Source organism: Dendrobates tinctorius, unplaced genomic scaffold (assembly GCF_039654945.1).
Source record: "Dendrobates tinctorius isolate UK_male_01 unplaced genomic scaffold, ASM3965494v1 ptg000531l, whole genome shotgun sequence".
Lineage (NCBI taxonomy): Eukaryota > Metazoa > Chordata > Amphibia > Anura > Dendrobatidae > Dendrobates > Dendrobates tinctorius.
Genome location: NW_027362190.1, coordinates 210,800 through 231,860, shown reverse-complemented (window position 1 = coordinate 231,860; position 21,061 = coordinate 210,800). Strand labels below are relative to the sequence as shown.

Below are 21,061 nucleotides of genomic sequence, written 5' to 3'. Positions count from 1 at the left end.
AATTTGACCGAGCATAATAGGATCGTGGATTCTGGCTGATGAATTGGGACGCATATACATTTGTAGGATAATATGCTCTAGCAAGCTATCTGTCATAAACAAATTAAAAAAAAATAATTGGTGCAAAATTTTCCACCTCCATATTTATAACAGGAATGGCATTAAAATTAGGGATGAATGGAGTAGCCGAATCCGAAGCCTCCCATCTGGGAAATGCTACATCAAGAGGCAAAGCCCCTTGGACATTGGTGTGCGCCAATTCACGAGCACTAGGGACAGCGCTAGTACTGGGCATTGTTCCCTGAGTTGGAGACATTTCTCCAGAAGCGCTATTTGTCCTTCTTGTTGTACTGGTCCTTGTGTGTGAGGATGGACCGGAATCACTGCTCATTTCTGAGCTATCACTATCACTGCTACTAAAGCCCTCGAAATCCACATTGCCATCTGACACTGCACTTTCTTCACTGTCAGAACATAAAAGTGCATAAGCCTCCTGTGACGAACAGCCCACGGCCGTTCGTCCACTTACGGAGGCGACTAACGGGGGTCCCGCTGCCACCAAAACGCGATGGACAGCGGACCCTGTGTCACCACTATGTCACAGTCCCACCACTGACACGGGTGTATCAGCGGACGGAGGGACGAGACACAATGCCGGCACACGGCTATCACAGGCGCAGTGGGGCTTATCCTAGTTATCCCACCACTGGCACCATGTGACAAAAATATCCAGCAAGCTAATCTCGCTCTACAATTTGCCGCAGGGGGAGTTTAATTTGGATGCCCCACCACTGCTATCAATCTTCCAAGTACTGCGGGGATTTATGTATATCCCACTTTCTCAGTTCCACTTTGGAACTTGCAGCTCTCCGGCGCCCCCCTTACCCTCAGGTCAGTCAGGGAACTGCACCTAGGATAATTGGTCGCCGGACGGGCTGCCTGTTGTGAACCAGCAATTAGGCTTCTGCAGTAAGGGAATTATGAATGCTGGTGCCGCAGACCCTTATTCAGCTATATAAGACCCTTCTAGACTGCCAGCAAGCCGCAATAGCCGTGCACAACGCGCTGCCACCAGTCACGGTTACTTTATTCACAGTGTTAAATTAAGAGGGTCCGTGGCAAACCCCTTGAATTAGTAGCGATTATCTATCAAAGGCGTATAGTTCGAGTCTTAGAGCATAGAGACAGATCTAAATAATTATTTCATTTATTTTCCGAAAGAGGACAGTGATTACAGATAAAAGTTGCTATAAAATTGAGACATAAAATATGTACAGTACAGGTATAAAATAAAAGTGGAGAAAACAAAGAGAGTACACTCACAGTTCCATATTGTTCCTTAGGCAGACCATGCGGCTAAGGTGGGTGGAGGCGGAGCTGCACTTCTCCGCTCATCTGGGTCTTTCTAGCACGACGACTTGAGCTGTTCTGCCCTGGTTTTGTCCAGGAAGTGCTTTATAGACTTGCTATGTGACATCACGGAGAGATGCATGCTGGGTTAATCCCACCTCTCCCTTTTGGATTTAGAATTACACTAGAAAACTTATACTAATCATAACTCCGTGGGGGCAGCCCGCACAGACACATATAGGGCATCATTGGTTGTGATTTGTTGAGTACAATAATTCAAGACCAAATATGCAGTAGTTCTGATACACCGTTTAGCTGGAACACATATCTCAGGTTCTGAAAGGATTACGCTTCGCCAGAACCACGGCAGCGACGCTGTGACCGCCCGGATTACAAAAATGTGATTTTCATATCTCTAGGGTATTTGGTTCTTATGGTATAGTCTCTCATAGTTTTATTCGTTTCAAACAAAGAAGTTTTTCCCGCTCTGAAGAGGAGAGAAGGAAACAAATGGTTGTAACAGCAGGGGGGTCTCCTATTACTAGTGCGAACACAGGCTGTAGAGGAGGGGGGTGGCACTGCTCTGTGTGTGTGTGTGTGAAGGGAGGAGGGATGAAGCTGCAGAGCTAGCAGCCTGGATTGTCATATCTGCCGGATCTTTCTGGAAACTTACAACAGAAAACATCATATTTTGTGGACAAAACCCCATACCTCACAGACATTGTACATCACACCTCCTCTGCACTATAATACTGACCGGCCATTTTATTCGTTTTTGTTTTTTTTTGGAAAAAGAAAACTCTGACGTGACCCAATTATTGGGGAGACAATTGAGAAAAGCCTAATTCTTTAGCCTAACAGTAACCCTAACTTTAGCCCAAACACTAACTCTAACTATAGCATTAACTGTAACCTGCCTTATCTGTTTTTCCGTTGACAGATGATGGACCTGAGTGCGGACTTGTTTTTTGTGAGATGAGAATTGGTATTATTTTCCCCTACATAACATTGATTGGTTTCTTTTTATTCGATATTTGGGAGGCAGAATGAACAAACAGTTGAACACCGCACACTACTGGTTCATCCAACAAGGTTTTCTATTAGACTGTGAACTGTCATTGTTTTGGTAAATAAAGTTTTTTACATAAACTGTCCATAAAAATGGCAAGCTAAGTAGAAATGTTCAAAAATATAAAACTCAAGGATATTTTATTAATAAGTAATAATTGTTTTTTATCTTAGTTATCTTAGCAGATGACTGTACCAGGAGATCAGAGGGACAATTTATAAATTTGATGATCTTGAGATCCTACAAGATACAACTGAAGTGATTGCTATTACTCCAGATATATCATCATCCATTCACAGCAAAGATCTGTCATCTGATCCTATGAAACAGGTCCCATCTTCTGATTCATTACTGACTACTAAGGAAAATCAAAGTCACAAAAGAGGCAATAAAAAACAAACTGCTCCTAAAGCAAAGAAATCATTTTCATGTTCAGAATGTGGGAAATGTTTTAACAAGAAATCACATTTTGTAACACACCAGAGAACTCACACAGGGAAGAAGCATTTTTCCTGTTCAGAATGTGGGAAATGTTTTAACCATAAAGGGAATTTTGTTACTCACCAAAGAACTCACACAGGGGAGAAGCCAGTTTCATGTTCAGAATGTGGGAAATGTTTTAACCGGAAATCAGATTTGGTTAGGCACCATAGAACTCACACAGCAGAGAAGTCTTTTTCATGTTCAGAATGTGGGAAATGTTTTAACCGGAAAGCGCTTCTTGTTAGACACCAGAGCAGTCACATAGAGAAGCCTTTTTCATTTTCTTAATGTGGGAATATTTTACTTGGAAATCAACTGTTAATAAACATCAGCGATGTCACATAGGGGAGAAGCCTTTTTTATGTTCATAGTGTTGGAGTAGTTTTAACCAAAACTGAATCTTTTTAAATTGGTTGTCTCTTGTCATTCCTCATGTTTGCTGATAAAAGGATAAAAATAAACTTTATTAATTCCAAATGTAAAGCTATACCCATAATTCACCCCCTGAGGGTTAGTCAGAAGGTGACTAATAGAAAAAACATGTGCCCCACAGTTCAGTATATAGGGTGAGGTGACGTATACACACTCACTCTCCAAGCCTCTCATTTCTGCGGGCTTCATCGTCCTCACCAAAGGTGACTCATCAGGAGACTATTTAATATTGACCTATATTCAAGCGAGACTAGACAAATAAACCTAAAATCATGTATCATGTTATCCGAAACAGTCAGAGAACTAGCCACATATTGGCAGATCCCAGTTTATAAGCCCCTCCAGTGTCAGGAATAGATAGTATGTGACAATCCTGTATATACCGCTCAGGGAACACTTACCTTTCAGAGATAATTTCCATATTCATACTAAATAATGGCACAGATCCCCCAGACATTATGACTGCACATATCCCTAGTCTTTATAACAATATTGCACTCATTCCCTGACAGACCGCAGCATGGCCATTAGGTAGAAGCTGCTAATGATCTTTGGAGCAGGTAAGTTCTCCCTGAGTGGTACATATTGGGCCGTCTGAAGACTGAGTTTAGTCTAGGACATTGATGGCGAACCTTTCTGAGACCGAGTGCCCAAACTGCAACCTAAAATCCAATTATTTATGACAAAGTGCCACAGGGCAATTTTGTGTGATGAAAAATGTGTAGTGGCGTCTCAAGGTCCTGCAGCACTGAAAATGAATGAGAACTACTCAGCAGTGACCATCATAAGCGCTGCACAGGAGAGTCCGCAGCTGCCAACTCTCTTGCCTGTACAGCGCTTGCCGTCCCTAAACCTTGATGATCAATTCTATTATGTAAACTATTCATTGATTTGAAATTTACCTTTGCAGTCTTCTCTTTTGTTCAGCAGGGGGGCTTCAAGCTCATGATTGCTTATCACACACTGACACTGAGCCACTCACACTGCCCTTTCCAGACACAGCAGTTGGGTTGATCTTTAGGGAAAAAATGCAGATTAGATAGATTTTAGCATGGAATGCAAGCAGATTCTACCCTGAAATATGCCCCATCATTGTCCCCTTCTTGTAGTAATATGCCCCATCATTGTCCCCTTCTTGTAGTAATATGCCCCATCATTGTCCACTTCTTGTAGTAATATGCCCCATCATTGTCCACTTCTTGTAGTAATATGCCCCATCATTGTCCCCTTCTTGTAGTAATATGCCCCATCATTGTCCCCTTCTTGTAGTAATATGCCCCATCATTGTCCACTTCTTGTAGTAATATGCCCCATCATTGTCCCCTTCTTGTAGTAATATGCCCCATCATTGTCCCCTTCTTGTAGTAATATGCCCCATCATTGTCCCCTTCTTGTAGTAATATGCCCCATCATTGTCCACTTCTTGTAGTAATATGCCCCATTCTTTTAATAATACTGCAAATAATGCATAAAGGTAATAATAATAAGGGTATTTAGTAAACATAATTTTGATCAAAATAATGTACAAGCCATCCCGCCACGTCACAGCAACCCTTGTGGGACAGTCCCTACTCTAGTATTTAAAACCTCTCTGGTTTTCTCTGGTTAATGGTCATGTGTTAATATGCACTTACATTGTGCATACACATTAACTTACTTTTCTCAGTTCAGATTTGTTTTTTATTCATTTCATTGTGCATTCAGTGCATATATGGGTGTGACCGCCCTCTTTCTGAGCTGGGAAAGCCATCCAGTCTGGCCTAAGCTGTTACTAGTGGTTCAGCAGCTCGACCCTTATTCACATTCACGCCACTTGGCAAGTGAAAAGGTTTTAAATACTAGAGTAGGGACTGTCCCACAAGGGTTGCCGTGACGTGGCAGGATGGCTTGTACATTATTTTGATCAAAATTATGTTTACTAAATACCCTTATTATTATTATTATTATTATTACCTTTATGCATTATTTGCAGTATTTTTTACTTTTTAGTTCAGGATATTTGTGTTTTTTGCTTTTTGTATGATCCCCTTCATGTAGAAATGTGCCCCATCCTGATCCCCTTATTGTAGAAATTGCTCATTCAACCACCTCCATCATTTCCTCCTCACCACCCCATCATTGCCCTCTCCATCACACCCATTTTTGCCCTCTCCCCATCACCCGCATCATTGCCTTTTCCTTCACTCCCATCATTGCCTTCTCCCCATCATTACCTTCTCCATCACTCCCATCATTGCCTTCTCCATCACTCCCATCATTGCCATCACCCCCATCATTGCCTTCTTCATCACTGCCATCATTGCACTCTCCCCATCACCCGCATCATTGCCTTCTCCATCACTCCCATCATTGCCTTCTCCATCACTCCCATCATTGCCCTCTCCCCATCATTGCCTTCTCCATCACTCCCATCATTGCCATCACACCCATCATTGCCTTCTTCATCACTGCCATCATTGCCCTCTCCCCATCATTGCCTTCTCCATCACTCCCATCATTGCCTTCTCCCCATCATTGCCTTCTCCATCACTCCCATCATTGCCCTCTCCCCCATCATTACACACACACACCTCTCCGCGCACTCGCCGGAAGCTTCCTCACTAGCACAGCGGCTGCAGAGCTGAATGATGATGTTATCCAGCCGCGTCGCTGACTGCCATGTGAGGCAGGAAGCTGCAGCTCTGGAGCGAGGACACTTGCAGATGAGGTGATACCACGTGCCAGCAGAGAGGGCTCTGCATGCCATAGGTTCGCCATCACTGGTCTAGGACAATTTGTCTGCACTACTAATTAACAGCTGTTACAATCCCAAACTAGGGCAGTCCCTATAGGAGAAAAACACAAGAATTATACTGTATTTTCACATACTATCTATTCCTGACACTGGAGTGGCTTATAAACTTACACAGTATATAGTTTGAGGTCTGGGATCTGCCGATATGTGGCTAGTTTTCTGACTGTATCAGATAACATGATGCATGATTTTAGTTTTTATTTTGTCTAGTCTGGCGTGGATATAGGTCAATATTAAATAGTCTCCTGATGAGTCGTAGAAATGAGAGGCTTGGAGAGTGAGTGTGTATACATCTCCTCACCCTATATACTGAGATGTGGGATATATGTTTTTTCTATTAGTCACCTATTGACTAACCTTCAGGGGGTGAATTAGGAATATAGTTTTACTTTTGGAAGTAATAAAGTTTATTTTTTTCCTTTTGTCAACAAACATGAGGAATGACAAGAGACAACCTATTTAAGAAGATTCAATTTTGATTAAAACTATTCCAACATTATAAAAAAACCTTCTCCCCTATGTGATGCCTCTGATGTTTATTAACAGTTGATTTCCAAGTAAAATATTATCCACATTAAGAAAATGAAAAAAGCTTCTCCCCTGTGTGACTTGATGTCAAAGAAGAAGTGATCTCCGGTTAAAACATTTCCCACATTCTGAACAGGAAAAAGTCTTCTCCCCTATGTGGGTTCTTTGAATCAAGATTTATTTTTCCATTTAAAACATTTCCCACATTCTGAGCAAGAATATGGCTTCTCTGCTGTATGAATTCTCTCACATGTAACAAGATTTGAACTCTGAGTAAAACATTTCTCACATTCTGAACATCAAAAAGACTTCTCTCCTGTGTGAGTTCTTTGGTGTTAATCAAGATTCCCTTTCTGGTTAAAACATTTCCCACATTCTGAGCATGAAAAAGGCTTCTCTCCTTTGTGAGTTTTTTGGTGTTTAACAAGATTCCCGTTATGGTTAAAACATTTTCCACATTCTGAACATAAAAAAGGCTTCTCCCCTGTGTGAGTTTTTTGGTGTTTAACAAGATTCCCGTTATGGTTAAAACATTTTCCACATTCTGAACAGGAAAAAGGCTTCTCCCCTGTGTGAGTTAATTGGTGTGTAACAAAATGTGATTTGTTGTTAAAAGATTTCCCACATTCTGAACATGAAAAAAGCTTCTCTCCTGTGTGAATTCTCTGGTGGGTAACAAGATTCCCTTTATGGTTAAAACATTTTCCACATTCTGAACAGCAAAAAGGCTTTTCTCCTGTGTGAGTTAATTGGTGTGTAACAAAATGTGATTTGGTGTTAAAAGATTTCCCACATTCTGAACATGAAAAAGGCTTCTCCCCTGTGTGAGTTCTATGGTGATTAACCAATTGTGATTTTGAGTTAAAACATTTCCCACATTCTGAACAGTAAAAAGGCTTCTCCCCTGTGTGAGTTCTATGGTGATTAACCAATTGTGATTTCCAGTTAAAACATTTTCCACATTCAGAACATGAAAAAGGCTTCGCCCCTGTGTGAGTTCTTTGGTGTGTAACAAAATGTGATTTCTTGTTAAAACATTTCCCACATTCTGAACATGAAAATGACTTCTTTGCTTTAGGAGCAGTTTGTTTTTTAATGCCTCTTTTGTGACTTTGATTTTCCTTAGTAGTCAGTAATGAATCAGAAGATGGGACCTGTTTCATAGGATCAGATGACAGATCTTTTCTGTGAATGGATGATGATATATCTGGAGTAATAGCAATCACTTCAGTTGTTCGTTGTAGGATTTCAAGATCATCAGATTTAAAAATTGAAGATGTCAGCTGTCCCTCTGATCTCCTGGTACAGTCATCTGCTAAGATAAGAAAAAAATTTTTTTATAAAATATCCTTGAGTTTTATATTTTTGAATATTTCTACTTAAACTGTCCATAAAAATGGCAAGCTATGTAAAAAACTTTAATTATTTACCAAGACAATGACAGTTCACCGTCTAATAGAAAACCTTGTTGGATGAACCAGTAGTGTGCGGTGTTCAACTGTTGGTTCATTCTGCCTCCCAAATATCGAATAAAAAGAAACCAATCAATGTTATGTAGGTGAAAATAATACCAATTCTCATCTCACAAAAACAAGTCCCCACTCAGGTCCATCATCTGTCAATGGAAAAACAGAGGTTCCCACACTATTAGTGGCTCAAAGGCTGTTGAAAAGCAACAGGGTTTCTATAAACCAATCCAGCAAAATCCGCTCTCACTTCGGAGTCTTGCAGTGTGTGCAAACAACATTTAGGATCCCTGTATTTAGCAATATTATAGTGAGAATAACCCACTTAATTTGCGGTGTCTCCTGGAGCACAATCTGGGCACTATGTGCTGGGTAAGAAAATGGCAAATGTGTAATTTTCACTCTCCAACATCCACTGCGTGTTAATTTACGGAAAGTTGCTGTGGAGTCAAAATATTCACTCCTCCTACACATGTGGTCAAAATTGCTGGTACCCCTCATTTACTGACAGAAAAACACACAATGGTCACAGGAATAACTTGAATCTGACAAAAGTAATAATAAATCAAAAATCTATGAAAATGAACAAATGAAAGTCAGACATTGCTTTCCAACCATGATTCCACAGAATTTCAAAAAAAAAATAAAACTAATGAAATAGGCCTGGACAGAAACTATGGTACCCTTAACGTACCCGCTTCATGACCTCCAACGGTAGATAGACATCGGCGCTAGCAGGGCTTTGTGCAATGCCAATGTTTGTCTACGGTCAGCGGTTTTATGCTCATCGGGACCCCCACATACCATATAACGAGGGGATTCCACCACACAACGCTTGCTGTGACCCCGTGCGCATCGAGACCTGATTGGTTCAGGTCCTGATGACGTCAGCCTCACACTAGCCAATGAGACAAATCACTAGGAGAGTTTGTTGTAGCAGCGAACTTTCCCGGGCGATCTGCCTCATAAAAACACTGTTTCTCCTCAGATCTCCTGTCAGTGAGAGATTAGAGGAGAAACAGTGTTACAAGAGCTGCTGCCAACAGCTGTGTCAGTCAGCGATTGTGCTATAAAGTAAAAAAACAGATAAGGCAGGTTAGGGTTAGTGCTATAGTTAGGGTTAGTGTTGGGGCTAAAGTCAGGGTTAATTTTAAGGTTTATCCTAAAGTTAGAGGTAGGCTAAAGAATTAGGCTTTTCTCAATTGTCTCCCCAATAATTTGGTCACGTCATAGTTTTCTATTTATGGAAAAAATAAATAAAATAAAATGGCCCGTCAGTATTATAGTGCAGAGGAGGCTTATACACTTTTATGTTCTGACAGCGAAGCAAGTGCAGTGTCAGATGGCGATGTGGATTTCGAGGGCTTTAGTAGCAGCGACAGTGATAGCTCAGAAATGAGCAGTGATTCTGGTCCATCCTCACACACAAGGACCAGTACAACAAGAAGGACAAATAGCGCTTCTGGAGAAATGTCTCCAACTCAGGGAACAATGCCCAGTACTAGCGCTGTCCCTAGTGCTCGTGAATTGGCGCACACCAATGTCCAAGGGGCTTTGCCTCTTGATGTAGCATTTCCCAGATGGGAGGCTTCGGATTCGGCTACTCCATTCATCCCTAATTTTAATGCCATTCCTGGTATAAATGTGGAGGTGGAAAATTTTGGAACAATTATTTTTTTAATTTCTTTCTGACAGATAGCTAGAGCATATTGTCCTACAAATTTATATGTGTCCCAATTCATCAGCCAGAATCCACGATCCTATTATGCTAGGTCACATTTATGGACAAACTAATGTCCTAGAAATGAAAACATTTTTAGGACTGACATTCGCTATGGGGCTTTTTAAAAAACGAGCATTCGGTCCTATTGGTCCAACCGCCCTGTTCAAGCCACCCCTATGTTTTCTGCCATTCTTCCTAGGACCCGTTATGAAATGCTCATGAGATTTTGGCATTTTAACGACAATAGTCAATGCCTGCCCAGAAATGCCCCAGAACATGACTGACTATTCAAAATCAGACCCATCATCGAAGACTTGACAGAAAAGTTCTTAAAGCTCTACACCCCAACAGAAAACATTTCCATTGATGAGTCCCTTGTAAAATTCAAAGGAAGTCTGCACCTCAAGCCATTTATTCCTTCTAAGAGGGCAAGGTTCGGAATAAAGCTCTATAAAATGTGCGAGAGTTCAACCATATGCACATCAGCATTTCACATTTAAGAGGGGAAAGATAGCCAACTACACCCACCAGGATGCCCTACTTATCTGGGGACATCTGGAAAAAAGGTTTGGGAGCTGATAACTCAATTTTTACAAAAAGGCTCCAATCTGTATGTTGACAACTACTACACCAGCATACCTCTAGTTGAACATAACATAGGGGCTTGTGGGACCATTCGCAAAAACCATCAGGGGTTTCCACAATCATTGGTCAGCAAAAAGTTCCGAAAGGGGCAGTCAGGGGCTTTACACAATGGAGAGCTGCTTGCCCTTAATATTAAGGATAAATAAAATATTTTTATCCTGAGCTCGATCCACACAGATGCCACAAGGGCCACTGCAGACCAACAGGGATCCACTACTCCAAAACCTGTTTTTATTCATTGACTACAACAAATATATGGGGGTGTGGACCTTGCAGATCAGGTTCTACAACCATACCAGGTATCAAGAAAATCATAGATCTGGTATAAAAAGTTAGTCATGTATTTGTTTCAGGTGGCCACATATAATTCTTTTACGTTATACAAAAAAGCCGGAAATGCAGATACTTTCCTTGATTATCAGGAAAAGGTCACTGAAAATCTTGTTTTTGAAAATTTTGTCCCCGCCAATCCTTTAGAATGTGAAGATGTGAGAAGACTCACTGAGCGACATTTTATTGCACTCATCCCAGCAACTGAAACAAGAAAGAACCCCCAGAGACGATGTCGTGTATGTTCCAAGAGAGGAATGAGGCATGATCCCCGCTATTATTACCCACAATGCCCATCTCTGCCAGCCTTATGCCTCCATGACTGCTTTACAATCTTCCACACAGAACCACGTTTTTGAACTGTTTTGACATTCAAGCATTTGGTTTATTTAGTGACAGACACATTTGAGTAGAGCTGACTTAACAATTTCCGGGGGTAGGTGGGGGAGGTCTCCAGAGACACAAGCTGGGCACAATATATTGGGCACTACAATGACATTTTTGCTGTGAAACTTCTACTATGAGTTTCTGGAAATCATCCATGTAGTGAAAATGGTCACTATATCCATAGATGAATTCCCAGAGGGGTGTCATTTCCAACATGGGGTCACTTCAGGGGGGATTCTGTTGTTCTGGCACTTAGCGGCTCTCCAAAGTGCATTAACAGCAGAATCCCCCCTGAAGTGACCCCATTTTGGAAATGACACCCTTCTGGGAATTGGAAACGACCCCCCTCTGTGAATTCATCTCTGGGTGTAGTGACCATTTACCTATCTATATATTTTCCAATGTAAAATATGGGGTTAAAACAACATTTTAGTGGTAAAAATGTAATTATTTTTCTTCACCGCCCAATGGTATAATTTCCTATGGAACAGCTGTGGTGTCAGTATGCTCACTGCACCACTAGAAGAATTCATTCAGGGAAGTATTTGGTAAAATGCAGTCACTTTTGGGGGCTTATGCTTATCTGGCATCTCAGGGGCTCTGACAATGTGACATGTCACCCACAAACAATTCCAGCAAAATCTGCTCTCCAATATGGCACTCCTTCCCTTCTGAGCTCTGCCATGCGCCCAAACAGTGGTTTACCCCCACATATGGGGTGTCAGAATACTCAGGGCAAATTGCACAACAACTTTTGCGGTCCAATTTCTCCTGTTACCCTTTGGATAAAAAATGGAGGGCGAAAAGATCTTTTTTTTTTTTTAAAAAATATGATTTTTTATTTTCACGTTTCTACGTAATTAACTTCTGTGATGCACTTGGGGGTTCAAAGAGCCCACCACACATCTAGATAAGCTCCTTGGGGGTCTAGTTTAAAAAATGGAGTCACGTGTTGGGGGTTTTCACTGTTTAAACACGTCTGGGGCTCTGACAATTTGACATGTCACCTACAAACAATTCCAGCAAAATCTGCTCTCCAATATGGCGCTTCTTCCCTTCCAAGCATTGCCATGCGCCCAAACAGTAGTATTCTCCCACAAGTGGGGTATAGGCGATCTCAGGAGAAATTACACAACAAATTGTATGGAGCAATTTCTCCTGTTACCCTTATCAAAATGCAAAATATGGGGCAAAAAATGAATTATTTGTGAAAAATGTTATTTTTTTTATTTCGACGACTCTAAGTTATAAACTTCTGTGAAGCACCTGTGGATTCAAGGTGCTCAATACACATCTGGATAAGTTCCCTAAAGCTGTCTAGTCTCCAAAATGGTGTCACTTATTGGGGGTTTCCACTGTTTAGGCAGATCAGGGGCTCTCCAAACGCGACATGGCAACTGCTAATTATTACAGCATATTTTACATTCAAAAAATCAAATGGCGTGCCTTCCCTTCCGAGCCCTGCCGTGTGCCCAAACAGTAGATTTCCCCGAAATATGGGGTATAGGCATGCTCAGGAGAAATTGCAAAACAAAATGTATAGTCCATTTTCTCCTATTACCCTTACGAAAGTAAAAAAAAATTAGGTCTAAAGGAAAATTTTTGTGATGGTGGGATCTGACACTGATGTTCCTTGAGCTTGAAGTTCACCTTTTGTTTAGAAGTTTTTCTGGGCTCTTTTGTTACCATTCATATTATTCATCTCTTTGATGTGCCATGAATTTTCCTCCTGCGGCCACGTCCAGGGAGGTTGGCTACAGTCCCATGGAGCTTAAATTTCTGAATAATATGTGCAGCTGTAGTCACAGGAACATGAAGCTGCTTGGAGATGGTCTTATAACTTTTACCTGTAACATGTTTGTCTATAATTTTCTTTCTAATCTCCTGAGACAACTCTTTCCTTCACTTCCTCTGGTCCATGTTGAGTGTGATACACACCATGTCACCACACAGCACAGTGAGGATCTGTAGCCTCTATACAGGCCACTCACTGATTCCAGGATTGTAGACACCTGTGATGATAATTAGTGGACACACCAGGATTTATCATGTCCCTTTTGTCACATTATTTTCAGGGGTTCCATCGTTTCTGTCCAGGCCTATTTCATGAGTTTCATTTTTTTTTAAATTCTGTGGAAGCATGGTGGAAAAGCAATGTCTGACTTTCATTTGTTCATTTTCATAGATTTTTTATTCATTATTACTTTTGTCAGATTCAAGTTATTTCTGTGACCATTGTGGGTTTTTCTGTCATTAAACGAGGGGTACCAACAATTTTGACCACGTGTGTATAGATTATAACCATCAGTGAATTAGTTTATAACATGGAATCACTTTATGGGGATTTCTACTATTCTGTTTTTCTGTCATTTAGTTATATTAGGGCTTCTGCATATGGTGTGTCCAATCTCATCTGGGATCTGTTCCTGCTGTCCAGCTGGAGTAATCTGCTCCCTACTTCAGCCAATTGGAAAGTACCACACCCTACTAAAGCGCAAAGCACATGGCCGGAATCTGCCAGATACAGCGCTGTTCTCCTCTGGTTCAGTCCTCTGTGCTCAGCTTGTGGCTTGTGTATTTGTTTCCTGCTGTGACCGTGGCCCGTTTACTGACTACTCTTGTGTCTTCTGATTCTGTATTCTGTCCTTCTGGTTCTGACCCAGCTACCTGACTATTCTTCTTGCCATCTAACACCACAGAATAGCAGGTAACACCATGGTCCCAGTGTAAGGTCAGATTCCATGTGAGGGTGTTAAAGGGCGATGAGCAAGGCAATCCTTGGGATATGGAAAGCAGAGAAGATAGTGACAACCAGCAAAGTAAGAGATAGAGGTTACTGGACAGGCACCGCTGGTGACATTTTGCTGGATGTAATTTTTTTTCTAAGCCTCACAATAGCCACAATATTATAGGCATTATCACGAATAATATCAATGCTATTATATGCATTATGTAATAATGGGGGGCAGGTCAGTGAGGGATCAGCGACCTGTCATAAGCCAATACAGAGGAATATGTAATCAGCACACCTCATAAAGCTCCGCCCACAGCCCCGCCCACAGCCCCACCCCAGATCACGAGAATCTCATTAATTGAAAACTACAAATACAGATTACACAACAGTAAACCAGAGTTGCCCTCATTTATGGTGGACCATTGGAGCTACTATGGATCCGGAGCAGAAGATTAGAGAAAATAATATTGCTCCCCATTTCAGGAGAGATTTTGCAGTAATCTGAATTCCTTAGGATCAAAAACAATGTAATTTATGACGTGGAGTGACTCCATGACACCAGGACTGGAGCCAACACATCTCCTGCAGGCGGGAATAAATGTATATTACAGCCACCAGCCACGCACAGCTTAGAGCGGAGAGTTGTGAAATACTCGCCAGGATTGGAGTACTGCGAGTACCAAATCCTAACGAGTATACTCGCTCATCCCTAGGAACCATGAGACATTCAGCAGCACAGAAGGGAGAGAACGGAGATTCATCCGATAAGATCTCAGGGATCTAGGAAGCCAACAGCATCATTACCCTCCGCTTTCTCTTACAGGCCCATCATAATTTTTTTTTCAAGTGATTTTCTATCTTGTCAGCACATTCTACGTACGCTGTCATTTGGCTTTATAGTTACAGATCTGGGCAGGTAACGGTCAGCATTTTGAGGTGGATGGATCCTCCAGGTTCTAAGTTCTATAGAAAAGGGCTTTCAATGCCCAAAGAAATTTGAACAGTTTTGGGTGGAGGAGAATGTTGTGGTCTAGAGGCAAAATGGTGATCATGGTAATACGGCCGGACTACACCACCGATAAAGCAGCCACAGCCGGTGACTGAGAGGAATCTGTGACTTCTCTGCATTCAGTGGTTACTACTCACCTGGGTAGTCATATGTGGGAATCTCCTCTTTACACCACTCATCACCCCTCACATATGTCTCTGTAGTATTAATATGGGTCAGATCTTCACCCTGAAACAAATATTGTAAAAGTCACAGACAGATGGAGAAGTCCCATCTATGATCAGCTCTAATCCTGCCATCTCCACCGTTCTCATTACACAAGTATAAAACACATAATACTGGTGGAAAAAACAAGACTGAGCACAAGACCTTCACAGCCGTCTACACATCATAGGGGAGATCTCCTGACACCTTCTCTCCATCTACCTGATGATCCTGAGGAGCACTGGGATCTTCTTGGTTACAGTCCTGTGGAAGAAGAGGATGGGGACATCTCTCTGGTGTTGTCCTCTTACTGGATAGATCTGGAGGAAACACATACAGGGACTGAATTCATTCTCTACATACAGATAATTATAGGCTGCGTGTATTTAGTCCTGTCTATTACCTGGTGATGTGAGGGGCTGGGGAACCTCCATTATGACGTTCTTGTACAGATCTCTGTGTCTTTCTAAATACTCCCACTCCTCCATGGAGAAATAGACAGCGACATCCTGACACCTTATAGGAACCTGACACATACAATGATACCGTCATCCCCCGATCCCTTCATAGTGTTACTGTATAATGTCCCAGCATTCCCAGCAGTGTCACCTCTCCAGTCAGCAGCTCCATCATCTTGTAGATGAGTTCTAGGATCTTCTGCTCATTGATGTCCTCATGGATCAGGGGGTGAGGTGGAGGCCCCGTGATTGGGCTCAGGGGTCTTCCCCATCCCTCAGACACAGGGTCCTGACAGCGATCACTAGAGGTCTTCTTCACCACTGTGTAATCCTGGTTATGGAGAGACACATTAATAAATCTCACTACAGACATTTCCAGAGTCCTCACCTCTCCAGTTCTGTCCATCTGTTATTCCCATAGATAAGAATGATGTAATGTGACATCATCAGAATCTCTCACCTCTCCAGTGAGACGGAAGAGGATCTCTAGGGTGAGGTGTAACATCCTCTCCGCCATCTTGTCTCTGTCCATATCCATCCTTGATGGGTAAATCAGGAAAATTCTCTTCTGTAGAAGATCTTCACTGAGAGGATCCGATATTGTAGAGACCTGAATGAGAAGAAGATGATCCGATGTAACATCATAAGAATCCTGTGTAATAATACAATTACTGGAGATAATAGGGGAAACATATGAGGAGATTTATTATCTTACAGGGTTTAGTTTTCTCCCCTGACATCTACTAATAAAACCTATATATTTAGGCCACAGACAACAAGCAGTTTCCTCCTCGGAGTCGGCAGCTGAACACGTTCCTCATAGACTCATCTTCCATAACGCTAATTCTCGTCTCATTACCGACACTGGAATCGGCATTAGCAATACTGCAGGAGATATTCATTACACGCGACATGAGAAATAACTCCTTCATGATGAGGACGACATCTTCATCTTCTACTGCGGCTCTAGAGACAGATGTGGCCAGAGTCGGTCACTGCCTCCATCCCCACCGGCCGTCTATATGAAGGTTTCCCGTCTTCCCCGCACTGGAATCTTCTCTCCCGTTAGATCTCAGCTCTGAGTCACACACAGAAGTTTGAGGCTTTTCTGGAAGAACAGGACAGGAGAGATCTGAGGCCGATGTCTCCATGTACAGGGTTTCCCCTCGGGATAAGAGGCTTTTCTATCCCTTTCCCCCAATTAGAGGGGACACCTGTGGATATCGGGGTCTTTACCGGCTGCAGTCCTGGGGGGATTTACTCGGTAACGTGGACGTTGGACAAACGTCACCATCAATTCCCATCAGAGTGAAGGAACATCGCTCCTCTATTCAGCTCTATGGATCCCGGATGAAATCCACTGCGGCCCCTGCAAGAAAAGAGCGAAGTCTGGTGAGACCCCCGAGGCCGGAGATTTCTACAGCTGCTCTGTGCGCACAGGACCTGTGATGAGGTCACAGGAGGGGAGGAGTCAGGGGGTCACATGATCAGGGGCCTCAGTGTGTGCAGGACTCTGCTGTGCTGGTTGTCATGGTGCTGGATGAGGGGAAGTTTCTGTGTGGGGTCAGGAGGGGTTTACAGGGTGGATGTAGCAGAGCCGTGTGTACGAGGTGTACGGAGCGGAGCCGTGTGTGTACGAGGTGTACGGAGCTGAGCCGTGTGTGTACGAGGTGTACGGAGCGGAGCCGTGTGTGTACGAGGTGTACGGAGCGGAGCCGTGTGTGTACGAGGTGTACGGAGCGGAGCCGCGTGTGTACGAGGTGTACGGAGCAGAGCCGCGTGTGTACGAGGTGTACGGAGCGGAGCCGTGTGTGTACGAGGTGTACGGAGCGGAGCCGTGTGTGTACGAGGTGTACGGAGCGGAGCCGCGTGTGTACGAGGTGTACGGAGTGGAGCCGTGTGTGTACGAGGTGTACGGAGTGGAGCCGTGTGTGTACGAGCTGTACGGAGCGGAGCCGTGTGTGTACGAGGTGTACGGAGCAGAGCCGTGTGTGTACAAGGTGTATGGAGCGGAGCCATGTTTGTGTGGACCCCTCTGTGTTCTCTGTATACCCCCAGCTTCGGTCGCAGACCCTTCAGTGTGCCCTGTATGCACCCATATTCCCCCATCTTTGGGCGCAGACCCCTGTGTTCAGTGTATACACCTGTATACCCCCAGCTTCAGTCTCAGAGCCCTGTGTTTATGCTGTATACACCCGTATACCCCCAGCTTTGGTTGCAAACCCCTCTGTGTACGCTGTATACACCTGTATACCCCCAGGTTTGGTCGCAGACACCTCTGTGTACGCTGTATACACCCGTATACCCCCAGCTTCGGTTGCAGACCCCTGTGTACACTATATACACCCGTATACTCCCAGCTTTGGTTGCAGACCCCTGTGTACACTGTATACACCCGTATACCCCCAGCTTCAGTCTCAGAGCCCTGTGTTTATGCTGTATACACCCGTATACCCCCAGCTTTGGTTGCAAACCCCTCTGTGTACGCTGTATACACCGTACACCCCCAGATTCGGCCACAGCCCCCTGTGTTCACTGTATGCACCCGTATATATCCCCAGTTTTGGTTGCAGACCCCTGTGTACACTATATACACCCGTATACTCCCAGCTTTGGTTGCAGACCCCTGTGTACACTGTATACACCCGTATACCCCCAGCTTCAGTCTCAGAGCCCTGTGTTTATGCTGTATACACCCGTATACCCCCAGCTTTGGTTGCAAACCCCTCTGTGTACGCTGTATACACCGTACACCCCCAGATTCGGCCACAGCCCCCTGTGTTCACTGTATGCACCTGTATATATCCCCAGTTTTGGTCGCAGACCCCTGTGTATGCTGTATACACCCGTATACCCCCAGGTTCGGTCGCAGACCCCTGTGTACGCTGTATACACCCATATACCCCCAGCTTCCGTCATAGATCCCTCTGTGTATGCTGTATACACCCGTATATCCCCAGCTTCGGTAACAGACCCCTGTGTACGTTATATACACCTGTATACCCCCAGCTTTGGTCACAGACCCCCCTGTGTATGCTGTATACACCCGTATACCCCCAGCTTCAGTCATAGACCCTTCTGTGTATGCTGTATACACCCGTATATCCCCAGCTTCGGTCGCAGACCCCTCTGTGTACGCTGCATACACCGTATACCCCCAGATTCGGTCACAGCCCCCTGTGTTCACTGTATACACCCGTATACCCCCAGGTTCGGTCGCAGATCCCTGTGTACGCTGTATACACCTGTATTCCCCCAGCTTTGGTCACAGACCCCCCTGTGTACGCTGTATACACCAGTATACCCCCAGCTTCAGTCATAGACCATGATCAGCTCTACCCTCGCCTACTGTATTATCACCCATCCCTTGTAGATTGTGAGCCTTCGCGGGCAGGGTCCTCTCTCCTCCTGTACCAGTTATGACTTGTATTGTTTAACATTATTGTACTTGTTTTTATTATGTACACCCCTCCTTACATGTAAAGCTCCATGGAATAAATAGTGCTATAACAATAAATAATAATAATAGACCCCTCTGTGTATGCTGTATACACCCGTATACCCCCAGCTTCGGTCACAGATCCCTGTGTACTCTGTATACACCTGTATACCCCCAGCTTTGGTCGCAGACCCCTCTGTGTATGCTGTATACACCCGTATACCCCCAGCTTCGGTCACAGACCCCTCTGTGTATGCTGTATACACCCGTATACCCCCAGCTTCGGTCACAGACCCTGCATCTCTCACACTGTAGAACTGACGCCGGACACACACGGTAAAACTGCAGTCGTCGGTCTCTCATCTCTCGCACTTATACTGATAACATAAGATGGAGTCAGCCGAACCCTCCTACAAAACGTGAGAACAAAGTCATAGAATCATAGAACCATAGAATCGTAGAGTTGGAAGGGACCTCCTGGGCCATCTGGTCCAACCCCCTGCTCAAAGCAGGATTCGCTAAATCATCCCAGTCAGATGTCTGTCCAGCCTCTGTTTGAAGACTTCCATTGAAGGAGAACTCACCACTTCTCGTGGCAGCTTGTTCCACTCATTGATCACTCTAACTGTCAAAAAGTTTTTTCTAATATCTAATCTGTGTCTCCTCCCATTCAGTTTCATCCCATTGCTTCTAGTCTTTCCTTGTGCAAATGAGAATAAAGTTGATCCTTCTACAATGTGACAGCCCTTTAGATATTTGTAGACAGCTATTAAGTCTCCTCTCAGTCTTCTCTTTTGCAAACTAAACATTCCCAAATCCTGCAACCTTTCCTCATAAGACAGGGTTTGCAGACCGGTCACCATTCTGGTTGCTCTTTTCTGAACTTGCTCCAGTTTGTTGATGTCTTTTTTAAAATGTGGTGCCCAAAACTGGACACAATATTCCAGATGAGGTCTGACCAAAGAGGAGTAGAGGGAAATAATGACTTCACGTGATCTAGACTGTATGCTTCTGTTAATACATCCTAGAATTGCATTTGCCTTTTTTGCTGCTGCATAACACTGTTGACTCATATTCAGTCTGTGATCTATTAGTATGCCTAAGTCTTTTTCACATGTACTGTTGCTTAGCCCTATTCCTCCCATTCTGTATATGCTTTTTTCATTTTTATTGCCCAGATGTAGTACTTTGCATTTTTCCCTGTTAAAAACCATTCTGTTTGTTGCTGCCCACTTCTCCAGTTTATTTATATCTTTTTGAATCCTCTCTCTCTCTTCTCTAGTATTAGCTATCCCTCCTAGCTACAGGACTGTGTGAGAAAGGGATTTATTCTACAAGAAAAGCTGGGGCCACAAATGAGAATAACATTTTTAACAGGGAAAAATGCAAAGTACTACATCTGGGCAATAAAAATGAAAAAAGCATATACAGAATGGGAGGAATAGGGCTAAGCAACAGCACATGTGAAAAAGACTTGGGTATACTAATAGATCACAGACTGAATATGAGTCAACAGTGTGATGCAGCAGCAAAAAAGGCAAATGCAATTCTAGGATGTATTAACAGAAGCATACAGTCTAGATCACGTGAAGTCATTATTTCCCTCTATTCCTCTTTGGTCAGACCTCATCTGGAATATTGTGTCCAGTTTTGGGCACCACATTTTAAAAAAGACATCAACAAACTGGAGCAAGTTCAGAAAAGAGCGACCAGAATGGTGACCGGTCTGCAAACCCTGTCTTATGAGGAAAGGTTGCAGGATTTGGGAATGTTTAGTTTGCAAAAGAGAAGACTGAGAGGAGACTTAATAGCTGTCTACAAATATCTAAAGGGCTGTCACATTGTAGAAGGATCAACTTTATTCTCATTTGCACAAGGAAAGACTAGAAGCAATGGGATGAAACTGAATGGGAGGAGACACTGATTAGATATTAGAAAAAACTTTTTGACAGAGTGATCAATGAGTGGAACAGGCTGCCACGAGAAGTGGTGAGTTCTCCTTCAATGGTA

At 43.3% G+C, this 21,061-nt stretch overlaps 1 protein-coding gene across 1 annotated transcript; it reads right to left on the bottom strand.

Annotated features, from left to right (window-relative positions):
* Positions 1 to 6,649: 6,649 nt before the first annotated feature.
* LOC141078248 (uncharacterized) lies at positions 6,650 to 15,176 on the bottom strand. The gene is made up of 2 exons (XM_073565073.1): positions 15,088 to 15,176; positions 6,650 to 7,968 (listed from the first exon to the last, which is right to left on the bottom strand). Exon 2 carries the CDS (start codon positions 7,817 to 7,819, stop codon positions 6,992 to 6,994), a length of 828 nt encoding a protein of 275 aa, XP_073421174.1. The 5' UTR covers positions 7,820 to 7,968; positions 15,088 to 15,176; the 3' UTR covers positions 6,650 to 6,991.
* Between the last annotated feature and the right edge of the window lie 5,885 nt (positions 15,177 to 21,061).

Coding starts and splice junctions, on each gene's coding strand:
- LOC141078248 (XM_073565073.1), bottom strand. CDS start 7,819: ATGAAACAGGTCCCATCTTCTGATTCATTACTGACTACTAAGGAAAAT.